The sequence below is a fragment of the Pseudopodoces humilis genome, chromosome 7 (assembly GCF_049639895.1).
Source record: "Pseudopodoces humilis isolate 2021_Gansu_Grassland_sample_001 chromosome 7, ASM4963989v1, whole genome shotgun sequence".
Classification (NCBI taxonomy): domain Eukaryota; kingdom Metazoa; phylum Chordata; class Aves; order Passeriformes; family Paridae; genus Pseudopodoces; species Pseudopodoces humilis.
Window position 1 is genome coordinate 42,092,943 of NC_142206.1, and position 22,137 is coordinate 42,115,079.

The window sequence follows — 22,137 nt, forward strand, 5'->3', positions numbered from 1 at the left end:
TCCTCCAGGCACAATGGTTGGTGATCATACCCGCTTGGAGTTCCACAACATCGAGACGGGGATCATGACAGAGAAACGGTACATCTCTGTCATCCCCTCCAGCTTCATTGGCCATCTCCAGAGCCTCATGTTCAACGGGATGCTCTACATTGACCTGTGCAAGAACGGCGACATTGACTATTGCGAGCTGAAGGCTCGCTTTGGTCTCCGCAACATTATAGCTGACCCTGTGACATTCAAGACTAAGAGCAGCTACCTGAGCTTGGCCACCTTGCAGGCTTATACATCCATGCACCTCTTCTTTCAGTTCAAGACCACCTCAGCTGATGGTTTCATCCTCTTTAACAGTGGTGATGGCAATGACTTTATCGCAGTTGAGCTAGTCAAGGGGTGAGTGGCTTTCTGTTATTTCCTACAAGCTTATTTATAGATAAACTTACTTATAGGTGAGCTTAAAATGCTTGCGTGAAGAGCAATTCACCCGATACTCATGTTTTCTCTGTTTGCTGAGCTGTGAAACAAAGCATTTAAACAAAAACACTGAAGCTTAAGCCTCCTGATTTTATCACTGACTTCCTCCTGTGTTTGTGGGAGGGACATTTTTACAGTATTAGTATTTTAAGTTGTTTGGACATGGACTAATGTTTTGTCCTGTCAACCTTGCAGATTAGCACAGATGAGATATTCTGAGGACTCTGTATGTCTTTTCTTCCCTACTCCATCTCCCTTTTTTTTTTTTTTTTTCCATTGTAATACTTGTGTTTCTGCCATCTCCAGCAAAGGAAAAAGAAAAAGCATATGGGCTTCTGAATTTGTACTTCTGCTGGTGATGCTTGATGAAAAGCGAGCTCAGATTGCTTTTGAGCTGCTATATTCTTTTCAGAAGACTAATAGCTTGTTAAAGAAAAATCCTTTGTTAGCTGAACAAATTTTGATCTCTTATGATTTAGTTATGGTAGACGTTTTCCACAGCTTACTAGTCCTGTTTATTTCAGTTCAATCTGTTTTCATTTTTGGTTTTGAAAATACTTCTGTAACTGGGACATTGAATAATAAAAAAAGCAATGGTCATGAGCTCCTGGTGCTCTGTTGAGAGATGAATTTTATCTTTTTTTTTTTTTTTTTCCTAAGTAGAATACTTCTCTTCCATCCTCAGGTGGATTTCTGTGTTTGAACTATATAAATAATTCAGTGTAACAGTCCCTTGACTTCAGTCTTTGTTAGGGTCTCTATTTTTGCCAAAAGCTTTACTAATTGTTTTTCAGCTGTTTGAATAAGTCTAGGATCTCATGAGAATTTTAGTACAATATTTCAAGTGAGTTTCCCAATTAACTTCTTATGGGAGTTATTCAAAACTCAGAATTAATCTGGGGAATATATGCCCCAAATAAGCACATCTAGTGTTGCTCCCCAGTAAATTTATCAATTATAACAATTAAAAAAAATTATATTCACAGACAGTGTTTTTGTGGATCTGAGAGAACTTTGTGAAAAAGAGGAATGTTTTGTGGTTAGAATCTGATTATTTGAAATGTTGTCATCTCAAAATACTAATCCTTACACTTTGGTGGAAAGGAAACAACTATATTCTTCCAAGGCAGTGGCTAATATTTTGGCCTATTCGAACTTTCTAACGCAGACATATTTCCCTTCATGACTTTTTAAAGTTAATTTATCAGCTCTGGCTAGAATAAGGTTCAGTAATGCTGGAGTTCTTCCAGAATGTTAACCAGTTCTTGCTATATTTACAGGTATATACACTACGTGTTTGACCTCGGAAATGGACCTAATGTTATCAAAGGCAACAGTGATCGTCCTCTGAATGACAACCAATGGCACAATGTCGTCATTACCAGAGATAACAGCAACACACACAGCTTGAAAGTGGACACTAAGGTGGTCACTCAGGTTATCAACGGCGCCAAAAATCTGGATCTTAAAGGTAAACTCTACAGGACTGACAAGTTCCCCCTTTCTTCTTGCAGGGCTGAACTAGTGAATAAGAGAAAACTTGGAGTAACCATGCATTATAGAACACATTTGCACATTTTGGCTTTCAAATTAATTTTCCTCTTTTTTGTTTGACAACTTTTTGTAGCTGAATAGTTTGTCATATTTTGCTTTTTCAGAAACTGTCATTTTTCAGTTTTTCCTGGTTAGGTAGCAATGAGAACTGGAATTATTTAGGGGATTTTATGATGAGTTTTTTATTTGGGGTTTTTTTTGGTTCATTTTGTTTAGGTTGATTGTTTAGTTTGTTTTGGGTTTTTTGTACTAAAGGAAACAGAAGTGACTTCTTGCACAATACATTGCTCTGTTTTTAACTTTCTCTGAACATGTATTCTCTGTGCTTTATTCAAGTTTGGTGGCAAGAAAAGAGGCTCTAGAAGGTGTGTGACATCCCTCCTCTCGTATGTTTACCCCTCTCTGCTGTAGGTGATCTCTACATTGCTGGCCTAGCTCAAGGCATGTATAGCAACCTCCCGAAGCTTGTGGCCTCACGTGATGGATTTCAGGGCTGTCTGGCATCTGTGGACTTGAATGGGCGTCTGCCTGACCTTATCAACGATGCTCTGCACCGCAGTGGGCAGATTGAGCGTGGATGTGAAGGTATAATTGATTTCAGAGAGGTTCCTCTATCCACCACTCTCTTCGCACTTCTGTGTTGCAGTCTCTGCATCCACTTGTTTACCTTTCTGTCCATTTCATTAGTTTGCTGCCATTGCAGTATTCTTCACTACACTTTTGTCTACCAAATGCAGCTTAAGGATTGACAGTTTTTGTGAGCGGCTTAGCTGCTCTTTTCTTATATGCTCCATCCCCTATGAGTTGGTACCTTCAAGAATGGGAAAGGATGGTACTAGGGGATGGACTACTACCTAGTAGTAGTTTTCTCAGAGTGGTTTATTAGCATTACAGTAGCCTTAAAATGCTTTGGAAGATGTTCTGAGCACTCAGTTCATTAGTGCTTCAGAGCACCCTTTGCACTTCTGTGCACAGATCCACAGAAATATTTTAAAGAACAAATAGAGGTGGGAAATGGAAGGTAGAAGGAGCTGAAGTGTAAAGACTGGACCGAAAGAGGAGTTAATTTTTGATGAGGTAGGCCTCCAGTGAAAGCACTCTTCTGCTTGGAAAACATTTCTCTTCAGTTGTTTCTCTTTTCCAGCCAGTTTAGAACTAAGTGGGATGAGTTACTTTTTGAAGCATGTAAACAGTAGTGATTTCTTGAAGCCTTTTTAAATAATTTGCTGTTCCTGTAAGCTCCCATTAGTTAAAAGAATATTGACATCACCATCACTGACTCAGTAAAATGCATATGGCTTCAATTCCCAAAGCACTTGGGATACTTACCATCCAAAACTCCAAGGTTTTGCTTTCTGGATTAAATGATAAATCACCATTATGTCTAGAATCACTCAGTACCAGTCTGCTTTGTTGGCTACCAGTCAATAGAGGAAGATGGCTTTTTCTGTGAAGTTTGTATGTTTGCTTAAACAAGATATATGTCACAAACTGATCCTTCAAAAATTTCACAAAGTGAAATGACTCCTTGATTATCTTTCCCTACTGTGTCAAGATTGCAGGTTACATCATGATGAAGCCTTGCCATTTGTCAAGGTTGTTCCTTCTTAGGAGACCTAAAAAAAATTGGTGATAAGGTCAGTGGTGGTCCTCATTCTGCCTTTGGAAGAACTTGATCTTGGAAAGCTGTGCCTGTACCTTTCCAAATGGTCCTGTTAAGTACCAAAGAAACTGCTGAAGAGGAAAGTGTTCTTTTTGCCAACATATTTAGGATTAGTAAAAAGTGTGAGAATGTGGCAACTGTAAAGCTGTTATATTTGTTGTTGGGTTTTTTCCCCTTATTTTTGGAATTATAACAATCCTCAAGGCTTCATCTCAGATCTGTTTTGCTGCCTGCTGGTGCCTATTCTTACAGTCATCAGTGAAAGTCACACCTGTCTGCCATTCTCTAAGGAGAGAAAAACCTCTAAGGTTGTTCAGTCCTTACTTACATCTCCCTAGTTTCTTTCCATCTGAAGTGACTTTGGGTGCAGTCTTAATGTTTTTAAGGGAAGAAGTCCCAAATAGTCCTTGCTGCCTCATGGTCTTTGAAAATGTTTTTAATAAACGATTGCAGGCTTTTTGTCTGAAGAGTCTTGCTGTGTGTTGATTTGCTGGACATCTCCGTATTTCATCATGAAGGGCAGAGGGACTACATGCATGATGGGAATATGAATGTTAAAAGAAATGTTATTCCATTCCCACATATGAATCTTGTCTTTTAAAGGTCATATGAGAGATTTCTGTTAATGCCTGTCTTTTGTTGCGGCTTTGCTTTCAGAGGCAGAGATTACAATGTGGCAGCTGTTTTCTTAGAAGCTGGCAGTTTGATTTCAGGACTAAATCAAAGAATATTTAGAGGAAGAAAGCCCTGAGAACAACAGAATATGAGATGTAGGTCAGCAGAGAGCACTGTCCTGCCTAAGATGCCCCAGTACTGCTACAAAGGGGCGACATTGTTGCATCCTGTTCGTGTTTTTTGTCTCTGTGTATTTCAGTTTCATACCACCAGTTAAGATTCACAAGTTTCAATAGGAAAATAATATTCCTTATTGTCTTGGTTCTGCTGCCACCTCCTTTTATTCAATTTGTGCAAGCCATTGAACTTCCTTGACCACATTGCTCCTCTCATATGCTTCAGCATGGGTCAGCCTCTCTGTGTGCCAAAGCACCCAGCTACCACAGAATTATCTGTGTTCCAGTCATGAGTGAGGCTTCTTCTTGAACAGGAAGCACTTTCAGTAATTTGTATTTATAGGACAACTTTTTCTTTGGAATCTTCCAAAACAGTCATATATACGAGTCACTTTTGAAATGCAGGCATTCTTGAGGCTGAAACTGGCTGGTCTTTAACAGTGTATAGTAGTTCTTAAAAAAGCCAATTCAGTACCTAAGGCAAGAATTACTTTACCTCTGATGTCCTACCTGTTCTGTTGCTATAATTTCTTCAAAATATATATGTTGGTATTTGTTTAGGCTAGCACAACTAGCCTAAACAAATAACCTCTTCATCGTGTTCGTTAGGTGACATGTTAGATCCCTTTTGCATCATGCAGCTTCCATGTGTGCTGTAGAAACTTATGGTTTCAGCTTTTGAAGTCTACTGTTCAATCACCAGTGTGTTTGACAAGATGACAGCTGCCACACTGACATGTTTTGTGTTTCAATGTGTCCTGTAGTACCATTGCTTTTGGCAGAGGATTTTGAGGGGGATTAGCTGGAAGAAGAGAGCCTAAGAAAGTCTGAAATGTCAAATGAGTTTATGGAGTTAAAGCTTCATATCACATACCTTTTTTCAGTCTGGTCAGATCTGTAGTGGCAGCTTGTGTTTCCCTGGAAGGGATGTGGCAATGCCAGAAGCCGCCTTGCTGCCTGGTATGTTCAGGTGTGCTACACATGGCTCTGAGGAGAATAAGTCTTGGGGAGGAGGACATACCAATGTACTTGTTCATTTTCACTGTTTCTTGATCTCTTGTGCTCACTGCAGCTTTTATCTCTTATCTCTGACATAACAAGAGGGCCCTTCTCCTTACCCTTCTCTTCATTAATTTGCCACATGTTCTCCTGTGTTTTCCTTTCTTTTATTGCACATCCCTATATTGATTATCATGGGCACTAGAGCTATCTGAAGTTCAGCTGCATGTTCTAAATATTTTCACCCCATCCTGAGCCCAGCCAAAAAAACCTAACAGCAGTGGATAAAGAACATTTTATTTCTTCCATCGGGTGGTTTTCTATGGTTTTTTTTCATTTCTATGAAGAGATGCTGCTTCTACCACACCCGTTCACTAACAGCTTCTTACAAAGGAGACTGATCATTATTAAACTGGCTGACACTATTCCAGATGTTTTGGGACTTTTTTTTGTCCTAATTTAATCTTCTTTCCAGATCCCACAGTAAAATCATAATCTTTTGCCACTTTCCATGAAATAGTGTAGTTAACCTTTGTAATTCACTGGTGCATGAAAAGCATGAATGACACATACAGGCTGGATAATCAGAAACACATTTTGCATACTAAGCAGTATGTGGAAAACAGCAAATCTAATCTCATGCTTAAAATCTCACAGCAGGATAATGTCAAAAAGGATTTCACCCTTCATCTGCTCAGTAGAGAAACTTCAAATCTGGTCATACTTCACTTTCTCTCTGGAATCAAAGGTTGTCTATTGAAGAGTGGAGCATTAATTTGCTCCATGATGGTTTGACATCTTTCCTTTCCCTTGCTTTTGTAGTCTATTCTCATAGTGCTACTGGATTTATGGAACAAATATGAGCTTTTCTCTGAGCTACAAAGAAAATGAAGTGCAGAGAAGAAGGAAAAGTACTTGTTTGTTGTAGAGAAATTACTTTGTTAGAATAAGTGTTGAAAATAATGCATGGAAAAATGCATTCTTTTCTTTCTATTCCTTTCCCCTTTTTTTTGAATTTTGTTTAATAAAAATGGGATTTTTATAGCTTTATGTAGTAAAGCAGTTTCAAAAGAGGAAAGAAAATTCTGACTATCTCAAAAGGGAAGATAATTGCTATCCTGAGTCATTCATGGGCTGTAAAACAGCAAAGATTCAAAATGTTAAAATTCTTAGAAAACACAGGAAATGGCATCTGCACGTGTCAGTTCTAATTTATTGGGTTGAAAATGTAAAAGGAGACAATGCGGAAAGGAGAACTACCAATCTTTCTTCAGGATCAGCTGTGATATTAGAACTTTTTAAGAACAGGTTAAGAAGGTAAGTATGCACTTCTTAACCATCTTTTGAGCAATGAGGTTGATGATTTGGTGTTTTGTTCCTATTGTGCTATGTAATAGAAATATTTAACTTTCAGGGGCAGGGGATTCAGGAGCTGCTGCCTGTGCCCCCATCTTTGTCCTCTACTTTTTCCATTCTGAAAGAGAAAACTTAGAATCAAGGTATAACACACTGAAAATCTATGTGGCTTCCTTGTAAATTACATTAAAAACACCAAACCAAACAAACAAAATAAGCAAAAACAGAACAAAAAGCCCAAACAAAATTTAAGAAAAAATAAAAGAAACCCTGTGCCTCCATGGAAGAGCATTAGTGGTATTGTTTTGCTTTTAATGCTTCTCAGTCTTCAGAAACTGTATTTGGATCTTTAGACAGTTAGACTTAGTAGATCTATGATTTTCTTTTGCCATGTGAGATATGATTTGACCACAGATAACAAGATCATTCTGACCTAGGTGAAATAATGAGCTGGTACTCTGCTTTTTTGGTTGCTCTGGTGTCTGATTAAGACTATGTGGGTCTAAAGCCTGAGCTGTCTGCTTGCCTGTTGATGTAAGTTTTTTTTTAAGGATGTGTTGAAATCCATGAGCAGGTGACAGCTTGTGAGGGGGCAAGGTATTACTGTTACTTCAAGTTCAGTTCTTTGGATAAACAGAAAATTTTAAAGTCTTATAGAGTTATCAGTCCTCTGTGGTTTTCTGGAAATGAATCCACTTTAGACAAAAAGCTGAACAAACTAAATATATGCTTGACTGAGGTACTGAACGTCAAATAGATTTTTTTACTTAAATGGATTCTATGTATTTCTAAAATAAGACAAAATGTCTCTAAAATTATTGTAAATGCTGAGAGATGGGTTAAATAATGTGATATTTTTTCTTCTCTTTGTACTTTTCTGTAAGTTTTGTGATTTTGTGTGCATGAATGAAATGCATTTCTTCTCTTTTTGTTTGGTTTAGTTATCTGTTGGTTGCATTAATGTAGTCATTGTCCCTCTGCGCCCTTGTTGCTTACGTTGTCATTTGTGTGTGCTTTGATTATGCATGTTGGCTCTGATAATTATACCAGTTGCTTTTATTTATTCAAAGTGATGTTACCCTGGTTTATCTGCTTTTATACTAACCTGTTGTTTATTGTCTTTGCTTTTTTTTTTTTTTTTTTTTTTTTTGCTAACAAAGTTGAGTTGACCAAAGCTGACCTGCAAGGTAGAGAAGGTTGTTCTTCTCCATTACTTGTTTCAATGAAAGATGCTTTTATGTAACATTTGGTGCCTTTTACTGGATGCAATCACACCTCTAAGACAGGAACAGAATGGCAAACCAGCATCTCTGGAGAGGGATTCTAGGTTGAAGAAGAACATGCCAAAAAATGGAGCTGCTTCTGTCAAACCTGGGGGGTTTGGCTGTGTCAATCTCTGATATATCTTAGCCATAAAAGCAGTTGATTTCCTGGAAAGCCTAATGATCAGACAAATAGCTGCAGTGCATCAAAACATAGAAAGCCCTCAGAGCTTTAAGAAACAGAAAACTGACTTTTTTTCTTTAGTACTGATCTTAAGGAGGGAGATCAGGAGGTAAAAACTGAGGGATTTTTTGGGTTTTTTTTTCATTTACATTTTAGAAAAAAACTCCACAGAAATAATTTTCTGAAATTTCAGTTTTAAAATAAAACAAAAAAATGAAATTCACCAAAATCTCTAAACTACAAGCTCTCTTAATATATAGAATGGCTTTTTAGAAGCCATAATCTGGGCAGGAAAGGTTTGTTTTTGTAGGAGGGTCAGCAGAGTCACAGAACCAGAGAGCAGGTTGAGTAGCACTTGTGAGAATAAGAGGGAAATCAGGTATTCTAAGTGACCCTGTAGACTTTTTGCCTGGGACATAAGTAAGGAAACGTGCCTATTAGAAACTAATAGGTTTTGATACTAGTATAAACAGAGAGATGTTTTCCATGGCATTGAAAGTGAATCCTTTTGAATATGATAATGAAAGTGTACTTCCCAATTCATCTGTAAAGACTTCAATATAGAGTACAGATTAATTTATTCTGGGATGCCATGAAAGTTTAAAAATTGCTCCTCCTTTTTAATGGAAAAGGAGATAATGGTCTCAGGTATAAGGGCAGGTCAGAGGCGTTGAACAATGTGTCTCCGTTTAGGAGTTCTGCAGCCACAGATGGCATCTGTTATGGCATCATCTTAGTCACCTTGAAATTTTATGTCTAAGCCACTTTATGTCTAAGGTTCTGTTATCAGACAAACCATAGAATGTTCCTGTTTCATCCTCTGGCATAGAGACTTCCAGACATTTTACATATCTCTGGAATTAAGGTTTTGTAGCTTGAATCACAGGATTCATAAACTCCTTTTCTGTTTGCTATGTTTACTGTGAAGACTTGCTGATATTGCTGATCTCATCTAATGCAATACATGCCATTTTCAAATTAAAATTTTCTTGTTCTGTATTGCAGGTATAAGCATTGCATTTCCCTCAGGATATAATCCGTGTTTTTAGGTGTAGTTTGGTGCTCTACAGCTCAGTAGAAAAGGGTAAAAATAAATTTGGAGGAATAAGGATGTTTTAATCGGTAAACAGTTTATCACTGTAGCAGTTTTTGAAAGGAACATATTAAGAGATACCCTCTCACCCAACAGGTAGTGATACTGACAGTCTGAGATAATTTTAGCAATTGGATCCATATGAGACATTGAATCTGAAATATCTCACAGCCTTTAGGTAGACAGAAGTTAATGTGTTGTATTTTTCTTTATGCATGTGGAGCATCTGACTGCAACTACGTTTTTTGTGGCATCTCTGACCTGTTCCCAACTGTAAAAAGTTGAAGTATTCTGTCTTACAGAGGCGAATGATAAAGAGAGATTCTGCCCCTAGGGGATTTCTGAAGTTTATGTAAATGAAAGGGGTAAAAGATGACATTTGAAAAAATAGGAAATATATGTGGACTGGGACCAATGAGATGGGAAAAAAAGTGTCCTGGGAGTACACTGGAGTATAAATAACTTTAGGATTAAGGTTTGGTGCCATCCAGTCAAATTGTGGCAATGCTTTTGGGACTTACATTAGACATCAGCAAATATTGTGTCTCTCTTGCCACAGCCACTGTTGTTCTCTGTAGTCAGTTATGTGTCCATCAGAATTCAAAATGCTCAGGAATTCCTGAGCTTAATTTTTGATGTTTATTGAAGTGGATGCATCATGAACAGGAAGTTCTGGAACAAACAGATCTATTGTTTTGATTTTTACAGAGTCCTCTGAACCAAAGGAATATTAATATTACAGCTGTGAAGATTATTCCATGTCAAGCTCAGTTTTTTACAGAAGTATTAGCCCTGTAGGAATATTTGCCCTTCAGACAGTGACATCTGATTGCATTGAAGCCTAAGGGGAAGCATTTGGCTTGAGTGCATAAAGTGGATTATTGGCTTTTCAGGAAACCAACCTTTGCTAAATAGGTTTGGCTATTTCAGGAGAGGCCATGATGCCTTGTACTTAAGAGCTGGACTTGATGATCCTTGTGGGTCCCTTCCAAATCAGAGTATTCTGTGATTCATTTATATTGCTGTGATTTGCAGTGAGAAAGGATGTTTTTCCAATGTACTCTGTTTTTTCTTGTTCATGTACAACCCTTTCAATTTTCCTTTATGCTTTTAGTTTCTGTGTCTGAATGTCCAAATGCTGTTTATTTCCTCTGCTTCATTTGCATCTCCCTGTCCCTTGGTGCTTTCTGTGTGCAGGCATACTCCCTTTTATGCAGTTGATTTTTTGTTCTGTGGTTGGGATTTTTCTTTTGGCTTTTTGTTTGTTCTTCCCTCACCAGCATGTGTATAAGCACGTTACTCATGACCTTTTAGGTTACTTAGAAATGGAGAGTGGAAGGGTGGCAAGGGAGAGGAAGATGGTATATGACAGCTTTCTTTGAGGGGAATGAAATCCCACCACTGTGCAGACCCATTTCTATGGATTGCCATTACTGCTTGATTCCCTTCTTCTCTAACCTTGAGATAGATGTGCTTTCTGTGGGAGAAAGCACATTTGTGCATATTTGTTATTTTAACTAGTCCCAGTTCCTGAAGTTTTCAGACCAGCCACTTATTTGGAACAAAAGGACTCAGCACCATGACTTATGTCAGGTGGGTGAAGTATTCAGGCTCTGTTGAGGCACTGAAAAAAATGGCTACATTTTTCAGAGGACAGAAGAATGCTGGCTTTTGAGTTATTTCTGACAATGAGTAACTTTAAATATGGAACCTGACAGATGCCTAACCTTATTTAGGTGATGAAAGGGATGATGAGTTCTTAACAAAGTATGAAACTGAGAGCTTGAAGAGCTGGCCTTGCAATCCTTGAAAATCTGTTTGGTTTTTGGTTCTGGTTTGCTATATTAGTCTGTGATATTCCTGCTTTCTGCTATCTGTGACTCAAAATACGGGATCTAACTTTCTGAATCATGCACTGAACTCTGACTATAATTTAGTTTCTTGCACTTGTGCAAAGTAAATGCTGACATTCCACCAGTATGTATTTGGCAGTTACTGTATATGTGGTATAGTCCATCCCATAAAGTGATGGTTCCATGAGATTCAGACTTAACTTATACTCAGAAAAAATCTTGTTTTTCGAATCATTCTAACATTGGAAAACTATTGGGCATAACTTTGTTTCCTACTTAACCTGCAGGAAGAGTGAGTCCTGGAACAGGTTTATTTTCTGCCTGGTGCATATGGTTTCCAAGACCTGATGCCCCTCTGAGCAGAACTCTATTGCAGATTGAATTTAAAAAGGCTGACTATTTCTGGTTATGAAAGAGGAATGCTGGCAGAAGTAGAGTGTAGATTTATCAAAGGTGTAAATTGATTGTAATGTCTGACTTGTAGTGGTAGAGATATTTCAGTGCTGGGTGGCATTTGTAATTTAGGAACTGTAGGACTGAAGAAGCACCTTATTCTGCATAGGCTGTAAAGATGTCTTGTGTATATTACTTTCCTATTGCTTCCTAACATCTCTGAAGATACAAGGGGAAACGATGAGAGCATTTAGGGAGATGAAGAATGAAAATGGAACCAAACTGTCATTTAACTTACCCTGTTGCTGATCATATTGAGACAATAATATTGACACAAATGGTTGACTCCCTTCAAAAAGAGTAAATTTTAGATGTGTGGAGGAAGGTGTGCAAGACCAATAATGTCTTGGTTATCTTAATATTTATTGCTATTCATGATCAAAGCATGAAGCAGTTGTGTTATAATCCTGCTATATAAACTGATTCCACGTGTAACTTGAAAGAACAATAAACACAATACTGTCTTTTATTTCTCAAGTTCCTTTTCCTTCAAAGAGCTTTCAAACGATACAGAAGGAATGACTTTTCTTGCCAGTGAAACATGGAAGTTTTAGCAACATGTAGCAGTAGAATTATTATTTTTTTTTTAATTTCAGGGCAAAGAGAAATGTACCATACAACTGATACTGTAGGGAAGAGGGTAGACAAAGCAATTTGTCTAAGCAGAATACAGATACGAGATCAGGCTATTATACTCTTCAAAAGTGATTTTCTTCAAATACTTAGTAAAAAAACTAATAGATAAACAATACATCTGGATAGGTAGGTGAAAAAAAAGTGTAGTACTGGTCTCTTTCCCAGGGAGGGAGACCCAGCAAATCTCAGATCCTGCAAGTCCTCGGATACTGAGCTGTAAATATTAGAGATGCGGACATAAAAAGGATATTGAAGAATCCTGGTTTGCCATTTCACGTTCCAAAGGAGATGCCTTTGTTGGTAGGCGTAGCCTGGACAGGAAGAGACACATCAAGTCATGCTTCTGCTAGCAGGGTTGCTTTTCCACACTGGGGACTTTTCACTTTTACTTGATATCTACTGCCCACCTATTCCTCTTTCCAGTGTGGCACGAAGAAGGCAATGCACCAGGCTCAGCTACATACAGACAAGAAAATCAGAGGTATCTCAGATTATTATGTGAAGACTAGTTCTGAAACTTTGCTTTTAAATATTTTGTCTGCTCTTAGTGTTGCCAGAGGAATGAGATTAAAAATAGACCTGAGTCCTGATGGCACTGGTAATTTAGAAACAATTCTACTGCTTTATATATAAGTTGTTTGTCATCTTCTTTCCTTGTTAGTTAGCACTAAAGGGCATGTGCGTGGTAACACAATCTTCATGTTTTATAATCCTTCCTGTGCTTCTGTCACTTTGCTCCCTAATCCAAAATCCTAATTCCCTGTGACATCCCTATTAGTTGCTCTGAAGAAAATTCTGTTGCCACAGAGGATTATGACATCAGGCAATGACTGTTAGCAGCAGGAGGAGATGAACTCTCTAGACAAAGATCCTTTTATGATTCAAATGGCCCATAGTACTAAGAAGTGAGGCCAAGTACCCAGCATCTGTGCTGTGCTGTCACGACTGACTTTAAAGATGGCAGGTCAGGCTTCAAGCTTCCTTGTGGTATTGTCAGGCTTTCAAAATTCCTCATCATTGTGTTTTTTTCTTTTTCTTTTTTTTTTTTTCCACCTCTGCCTGCTGAAAGTGCTGTTCCCATCTTCACAGTTGGTTTCTGTTAAATACAATTCAGATACCATAATACAGGCCATGAATTCAAGTACTTTGGCTCTCTGGGCTTTATCATATGAAGACCTCAAGGCACAGGTACTGGGCCTCATGCAGTCTTATTCCTTGAATGGTGTCCTTTCTCTTGAGGCATCTAGACAAAGGATATGCCCATTGTCAAGTCCAGTTACTGATTAAAGCATTCTCAGAAGAACGTAGGAAAGTGGACAAATGCTGTTGAAAATGGTGTTGTTCTACTCTGCTTCTGTGTAATACTCTTTATAGTTGATGATGTAGCAGGTTTGCATAGAGTCCCAGTTGTTTTCTGGTTTAATTTTTAAAATATAGGTGCTTGTTTATACCTCTAGGAGTATTGGCATTCATGTTTGAGGTTAGTGGTATAGTAATGTGCAGGAGAGGTATCAGTTCCTCATTCCTTATTCTCAGATAATTTAGACAATATAGGCAAAATGACAACTAATATTCTAATTTAGATTGTTAGATGTTATCCCTTCTTCTGCTCAGCCAGAGTAAATCTGAAGCAAGTGTCCATCTGAAGTGTAAATCTGAAGCAAGACCACAACCTGATGCACATGTATATATATTAATCTCCATGATTTTTACAAGAGTCAAGGCAAGAGGGAGGCCTGTACATACATGTGCCTGCCAGCCCACGCTGGAATGTCTGTCAGCTCTGTTCTAACCTAGAAGTGATCTGTTCATTTCACACTGTGCCACTGAGGCCATTGGGTTTCATATGGCTGCAGATGAGAGTCAGGTGGGTGGGAAGAAGAGGCAAAGGGGAGGAGAAAAGTGTTGAAAAATGCTGCTCAACTTTCCTTCAGCACGGCAGCAAGGGGTTTTCTTGCTGTGTCTGCTGCTGTCACTTCTTTTCAATAGGTGAACTTTCCTTCAGGGATTTTTTTTGTAGTCTTCTATTAACCACACTTACGCTTCTACCTAGAGGTTTTGGGGTTTGTTTGGTTTTGGTTTTTTTATGCTGTTATAAATTCTGGAAAAAGCTCAGGTTTTAGTTAACATTCAGTCAAACTCTGCTTACCAAGGCACATGTTCATTCTCAGTTCAGGAGAGACGTAAAGAAATGCAGATAGCTGAAAACCTACTGAAATTCATCCATTCTGTTCTTTCAGTGAGGAAAGGTGATCTGGTGGGGAGAGTAGAAACTGTGCACCATAGCTTTAAAGGTCCATTCCTGGCTTGGTCTTTGAATTGTTAGGAGGATCAGGGCCTGACATGGGACTTCCAATTTGATGTGGGTTCTACAAGGGCTCGTAAATATGGAGGTGATCCGTGTGCAATCTCAATATCAGAGATGTTGAATAATGATGGTATTTAGTGAAATCGCTATGGATGGTGTCCGATGGAGGTTGAAGGGTTTCATTTTATGTTAAAATATTTAAAAATGCTGTCTCCACTTTGGTCTGTCCTATCTAATCTATAACATAGGTGGTGTTGATGTAATGAAGAAATAAGAAGGATTGAGTCTTGTGGAGTTGCTGTTGCTAGCAAAGACGGTGAAGAAAGATGCTGGGATGAGTTGAACAGTTGTTTCTTTGCCCTTATAGTATTCTCCTAGACTGGAAGTGGTTAATGAACTGATCTCAGGCAGCCTAGCTACTTGATCCTTTATTACCTGCTTTATTTCTTTAATTTCATCTTTTCCAACACATACAGGATAGAGCATAGTAATTATGTCAAATGTATATGTACATTTCATTTAAAATCTCACGCAACAGAAGTGACATACCTTCGTCTAGACCGCTGAATATAAAATACTTTCCCAGGAAGTAACTTGTAAACTCATGTTTTTGTAATCTATGGCTTGCAGCTTCACACAATCACTCAGATGATTCAGAATCCAGATACCTCCTTGTGGATGACATAGTGGCTGTCATTCAGAGTCTGTCTGATCTGAAGATTATTTTTTTTCCTGTTGCTTGGATTTTGTCTTTGCAAAGCTTATCTGAGTAGGATAGCAACTGTTAGCTGCAAATCTATTAGTAGTGACTGCTTCCTTCTCTGCTTCCACCAACAGCATGGAAAGCAGTCCAAAAAGACAAGTGTTGTGGATAGATGTCATGCCCTTCTGAGGACTTTATTAGAATGTTTCCAGAGGAGCCTATGCAATAGTTCAGAGTGTTTGTTTTTTTGTTTGTCTGACTGCTATTAGCCTATAAAGCCAAGTTGTAACCAGCAGGGGCCTCAAAACTTCAGTTTGAATCTACATTATCAGGGTTCTTTGGGTGTGATGAGGCATTCTTCATTGGCCTATTAATTAGCATTCATTTCTATAAGGGGATCAAACATTTAGGGAAGCACAACAACCTGGCTATGTCTGTTGGCCTGGCATCACCCCCTATTTTACTGTAAAATTGTTTGAGCAAGTTTGGAACATGCAAGTTGGGTCTGCCTAAGAGGGAATATGTTGCTGTTCCCTCTTCCTTGCTCTGTGTTATAGTTTGCTGTTTTGTTGTGAGATGTACATTTGTCTTTGTGCTCTTTTTACCTGAGTTTCTTGCACGTCTAGGAGTGGAACAGTGTTTGGTTAGTGCTTTCTCTCTTCTGCATGAGGATCCCTGATGGTAATGGTAGTGATTAATTGAAGCTTTTGTGGGCCTGACCAAGGTGAATCAGCTTTATTTCACTCTTTCCTTGTCATCCTTTCTCCAGGACCAAGTACTACCTGCCAGGAAGATTCCTGTGCGAATCAGGGCATCTGTAATCAGCAGTGGGAAGGCTTCACCTGTGATTGCTCCATGACTTCATATTCTGGGAGCCAGTGTAATGATCGTAAGTAGACTTTTCAGTGAGTTCAGTGAGTTCTAATATGTGAGAGCACTGAGAACACGTTTCATTGTTCTTTCAATATAATGCAATTTTCCCAAAGTCAAATCCAAACTTCTATTTTTGGAAATTTTTTTCAAGCTACAGCAGTTTATCTCTTTTCTCCTTAAAATGAAAATAGGCTATTCAGCAGATTTTGGTTTTGTTTGGCTAGTTTTTCTTGGGGGTTGGTTCGTTGGTTTTTTTCGCTCTTCTTTTTGAAAGCTAACGTCACCAGTCCAGTGGTGATAATTGATGTTAATTAATCATGGTAATGATGTTTAGAGAAACCAGGAATGACTTGAAAATATTGTATGTAATATTTTCATAGGTAAAAAGTGTCTAGGTTTTGTGTACTGAATTATGCTTTGAGATTTTTCATTCAAAACTTGGTGCAAAAGACATGGAATGCATATAAAATGAGTAGTGTTCTAGATAGTCTTCTACTGAAATACTAGCTGTATGCTAAAGTGCTGGCTAGTGTTTGAGAGAATGTTCACTTAAAACCAGAGATGAGTTAAATACACAGCAGAACCATTGTGCTTCTTGGTGTATTGATTTGCTTAATCTCAAAACCTTGGATCTTCTTGGCCAATAACTGCTATGATCTCTGATAAAATAATTGAACAAACCCCATAAGTCTGCCCTTAGGGGGCAGATAATCAGCTTTTTGACATTCCCTCTGCTCATCATGATTTGGCCTTTACTCCTGCCTGGAGGGAACAGATCACTTCAGCTCTACTGTGTGCCTGCTTCTCTTAGCTGAGGTGACTGCCCACTTCTCCCTCACTTGCTCCAAGGCAGGGAACAAAGGAATACACCATGAGTGCTCTAGTAAGCATAATAGTAGGCTTCAATAATTTGTTTCACCTACTGTAATTTTAATAACTAAACCCAGAAAAAACTGCTTTTCATTGAGGCGTTTGTGGTACACTTAATTAGTGGTACCAGCAAGGTCCATGCAATGCTGGTACCACAGCACTGTCATATCTGCACCCTTCCCCTAAAAGCCTGAGACATGACTGAATTGATGGCACATATGACAAGCTGTGTAGCATATGGTGACAATCCGTTTCTGCTGAAGGCCAAAATGCCTGCTTTTCTGAGTCATTCATAATGCGTAGTGCTGTCTGTGTTGGTCTCCCATTTCTTCCAGCATATTTCTCTCAGATATTGGGAAGGCCAATCAGCAGTCATACTTTGACAGGGGATGTATAAACAAGGTACTACTGACACAGATTTATAGGCTGTAATGCTATGTCTGGTTTTGGGTTGCTTTGGAATTCAGAATGTTTCCTTTGGGTCCAGAAGAAACATTTCATGTTGGAGTCACAAGATCTGGTGCCAATTTTCTGCGTTTTTGTTTTGGTTTGCTTTTATCAATTGGACACCCACTTTCCCACTCTGAAACTACTTGTTCAGTCAATCAGTTTAGACTTGCTAAGCATAGCACACAAACGTGTGAAAGAAACACTACTTTGAATTCTGTTGGGTTGCATTTAAATACATATCCAGGAAACCTCTTATATTATTGATACTGTGGGGTTTGTTTCTAATGTGTTTGGCTTCACAACTCCAGAACGTTGCAGTGCCCTTGTTAAGCTGTTGCTAATGGCTTAGAACAGGCCCTGAAGCATCAGGAAGAGCCAGGTTCCTGTGTCTGTAATTGGAGATTTCTTGCTGCTTTTTAGAGCTGGCAGCTGGAAATAATGCAGAGAAAGGAGCTTGAAATGAGTGGGTGTGTTGTGGGCAGCGTAGGAACCACAGTTATCATCCAGTTACCAGGCCTGGATGGTAATTTACAAATGCATGCAGAAAGATGTGGGTTTCAAAATGATCTGGAAAGGTAAGTCATGTGGACTTCTTCTGGAACATGACAAGACTTCATCCTGGAGCTTCAAAAAGTGCGTATAACACCTTTTTTTGTGGGTTATGTTTGTTTGTTTGATTTTGTCTTTATCACATATCATGACATTGGAAATAGAATTCTACTTCTGACTTCTGATACAGTTAGGATACATTGTGGGTGTGTAGTTGAGAAGTCCTGTTCTTTTCTACCTTTTAGATAATCAAAGTAAAGGCATCTAACAATTGAAGCAAATACTCTAGACTGGATTTTAGTGCAAGTAATGGCAGGGGGAGATACCTCCAGTGTAACCTGAGGCCTTTAATTTAGAAATGCATTAGGGTCTTTGGTGGAACTTTTTTTGGCCAAAGCAGTCTATTTATTAATTTAGTTGATGGCTATTTCTACCTTATGAGCAGTTGGTGGTCTCCCACTGGTGTAAATATGGAGTATTGAAGTAAATAGAATAGGTCTAGTTTTACAGAATGACAAAGTTAGCAAAAGGCTGACTTATTATACATATTTTGCCTTTCTGTTAAGTCAGATGTCCACACTGGAAATTTGCATTTTCATGTGTTCTGTGAAGAACGTATCTGTGCCTCTGAGACAGATAAATGGAAAGTATGGTGTTCGCTTCAATTATTCTTGATGATCTCCTAGACTATCTCAAATTAACTATCCGTAGGTGTGATTTATGTTTGGGTTTTTTTGGGAATAGGCATTCTTGTCTATCTGATCAAACAATAACATTTTCTTCACAGAGAGAATGCATAAGAGAAGGCATTGGCAATCTAGCTAATGAAAATGATATATGCATGTCAGATTAGATCTTAGAAAATGCTGCTTTTTACTCAGTGCTTCATGCAGATGAGTAAACATTGGGGGTCAAGCTTTCCAAGAGCAATTGCCAGGGTAGCACAAATATGTATTAGTGGAGGTGTTTGCCTGTGAAAAATTTATTATTTGCAGCAATGACTAGTGAAAGCACAGTGTAAAGCACCTTTTCAAACAGGCTTTATGTTGTTGTTGAAACAGTTAAATCCATCTGCTGACTTTTGATGGGTAAAGAGAAAAGGCAGCCCGAGCTTTTTGTCCTCCTGTGTTGGTATCTTCATACGCCTCAGGTCTCCATGCTTTTCAAGGGTCCTGTTGATAAGTAACCTTCCAGTGAGATTGCTTTGCTGAGTGATGCTTTTTTTTGGTCTGGGAGAGGAGTAATGTACGGGGCTGTTGGGTTTTTTTTTGTGCAGTAAGTTATATTTTTTTCCCAATCCCTTTCCATGTGATGTATAACCTATAAGCTTCTACTGTCTTTATGTGAATCACATTTGGAGGAGGGAAGGATTAGAGGGAAGGGGAGTTAATGGTGACTTTGTTCCACTGTTCATCAATTTAGCACCATCACAAGAAAAGCTTTTGATAACTTCAGTTATGTAATCATAGAGAGTGAGCCTTACTAACCAATTTTTTTTTTTTACTTGAAATAAAAGGAAGTATATCAAAATTATCAAAAAATGTCTAAGAGCAATACTTTAGAGTAAAGAGTATTTTTGATTGATGAAGGAAGACTGAAGCTGGCCTTAGCCCCACGTGTGTGAGATACCAAGGTTGTCAGAGCAGGCCCATCCCTCTTCATTAATGCCCTTCTTTTTTGCACCTTACAAAGTAAGTGAATGAGTATGAAAGTGTATTGATGCTTCTGGAGCATAGTCTGTAAACTAGGCTGCAGTGGCAGAACTGTTTTCCCTCACACCTGCTTTAATAGCAAGCAGAATAGTAATTAGAAGAGACTAGTAGCAGGGCAAATGGCTAAATAAGTAACCCTTCCTTTATGATGATGTCTTTATTCTGATATGCTCTTAAGCCATTTGCACCCCAAACTTACTTTGTGAGTCACTGAGCAGTTAAAGCTCGTGCTCTACATTGCAGGATTCAGACCTCCAGTTGGGAGATGAACCCTATTCCCTTTGTCTCTCTCACTATTTTGTGTTTTCACCATCTGGGCCCATTTTTGTCCAGAATTCATGACCTCCTTTAATGTCAATGCCAACAAACTCAGCTTGATTTACTTACAGAAACACTCTTCATTGTTCATATTTAATTATCACCCATTTGTTTCTAATGGGCCCAGCTTACTCACTTAGTGATTCAGGGAGCAAGAGGTTGCTAGTGTGTAGAAAATAAATCTGCATTGACTTCATTAGTCATGCATGGCTAAACCAGTCAGCTGTTTAAATATCATCATGCTTGGGGATTTGCCTTTGATACTACAGAGACATCCATCCTACATGAAGCAAGAGTCACCTCTGATTTATCTTGAGTGAATCATAGTTCATTACAACAGGTCAGACACTCTGCCTACTTCTTAGTTCTCTCCTCATGCTTTGTTCTTGCTTACTTAGTGGTCTTTCACAGATTATACCAAGTGTTTTCTGGTTGATGGCTCATTTTGAGTTCCTAACTTAAGCCTTTGGTGTCTTCTGACAGTGAATGACCTTATCCTCTGAGAATGAGGGTAAAAAAAGAAGAGAAATGCAACTGTGTACTTTAGTACATGATGTAAATTGTAGCGCTATGATTTGGGTTATGAACTCTGCTTTCATCCTTCTTCACACTGTTTACTTTCATTTGCCCTGCAGGTCCAAGAAATGTAACATCTTTAGGGCAAGGATCTGGTGCTACTTCTTATTAAAGCACCATGCACTTTTCTGATGCTTAGTAATAGCCCACTACATAACTGCCTTTGCTCTTCGGTGATTTCAGAATGCTCATTCTTCTCAGCATACCAAAATGCATTTCCCCTCCCTTGAGTAACATGTGTTAAACATCAAATCAGACTGCAGATCAAGAGCTTGTTTGCCCCGTGTTCCCTTTGGGAGTCATCTGGAATGGGCAGTGCTGTCAACATTAGAGGGAGAAATTTGTCTGTCCCTGTTTTGGGGGAGAAAGAGGGAATTTGAGTGACAGGTGCTTTTTGAAATTGCTTCTTCTGCACCTTTCAGCCTCTCAAGGTGCCCTGACATGTAAGTGTTTCCTTTTTTTAATAGTGAAAGCTAGCCAGCTTTATCCTTTTGTGGTCCCCAAAATGCAGCTAGGTCTCTAGTGAGTAATTTAATTACGATTGCTTCAACAGCTTGGCAGAAGGAGCATTTAGAATGAGAGCTGTAATCAGTCATTGATATCTGTGCACACCTGGCTGCTGTCAGCACATAAGCTATGGTCCAGCTGAGCTACAGACTTCAATAGCATGGAAGGAGAGAGACTTTTTACAGGTGGGAGTGATTACAGCCTCTGTTATCAACCTTTGAGCAGTTCATGCAGTTAATTCTCTTCCTGGCACTGCTCACCAGCTATGCCATTTTCATAAGCATGTTACAGAAGGCTCTTGCCATAATTTTTTGTTCCTTGTGATCTCTGCTCCCTTTGACAGTATTTTTCTTTAACTTGATACTCTTTGGTAGTCATGGCAATAATTTTCACTTTTCATCTTAAAAGTAGCTGAGTGAGTGGTACTGTGTCCTACGTATTTTGCCCCACAAGAGATTTGGCCTCAAACTTTTCCTTCAGTAATGGCACATCCAGGGTGTGATCACTGATAAGACACTGATGTAAGCTGGCAGCAGAAACAGAAGTGTTGTGCAGCAGAGTAAGAGTCTGTTTGTTCTGTCACTCCAAGCTCCATTTGTTGATGATGATCTGTAAGCACATCTTTCTACTGAATGTATGATAATAAATTAAGCGTTCTAAACTGTCAAGTGCATCGAGGATTTGATTAATTTTAAATTTAGCATTTTCTTTGTAATATCCTGCACATGCTCATGTTTGTTTTAAGAAGCAGTAAATGTAAAAACTCAGAAAAATACCAAAAGTCTTCAGCCATAAATTACTCTTTAAAGATTCTTTTCTTCTTATAGTAGCTTCTTCACAGAAGATGGTACAGAACTGAGTTTGGAAGATGATGGAAAATGTAAATTAAAAATAATCCTGAGCTTGAAGATTTTTATTTTAAATGGATTTTTTTCCTCCCGCACAATGTTATGAAA

The 22,137-nt window shown here is 38.6% G+C and overlaps 1 protein-coding gene across 12 annotated transcripts in view; it reads left to right on the forward strand.

Moving 5' to 3' along the window:
• Positions 1 to 22,137, forward strand: part of NRXN3 (neurexin 3) — a 919,744-nt gene that overhangs the window by 373,571 nt on the left and 524,036 nt on the right. For all 12 annotated transcript variants that reach the window (XM_088057330.1, XM_088057327.1, XM_088057321.1 and 9 more), the window contains 4 exons: positions 9 to 390; positions 1,752 to 1,942; positions 2,437 to 2,610; positions 16,096 to 16,215. In XM_088057330.1, coding sequence (XP_087913456.1) covers positions 9 to 390; positions 1,752 to 1,942; positions 2,437 to 2,610; positions 16,096 to 16,215 — 867 coding nt within the window. The remainder of the gene's footprint in view (positions 1 to 8; positions 391 to 1,751; positions 1,943 to 2,436; positions 2,611 to 16,095; positions 16,216 to 22,137) is intronic.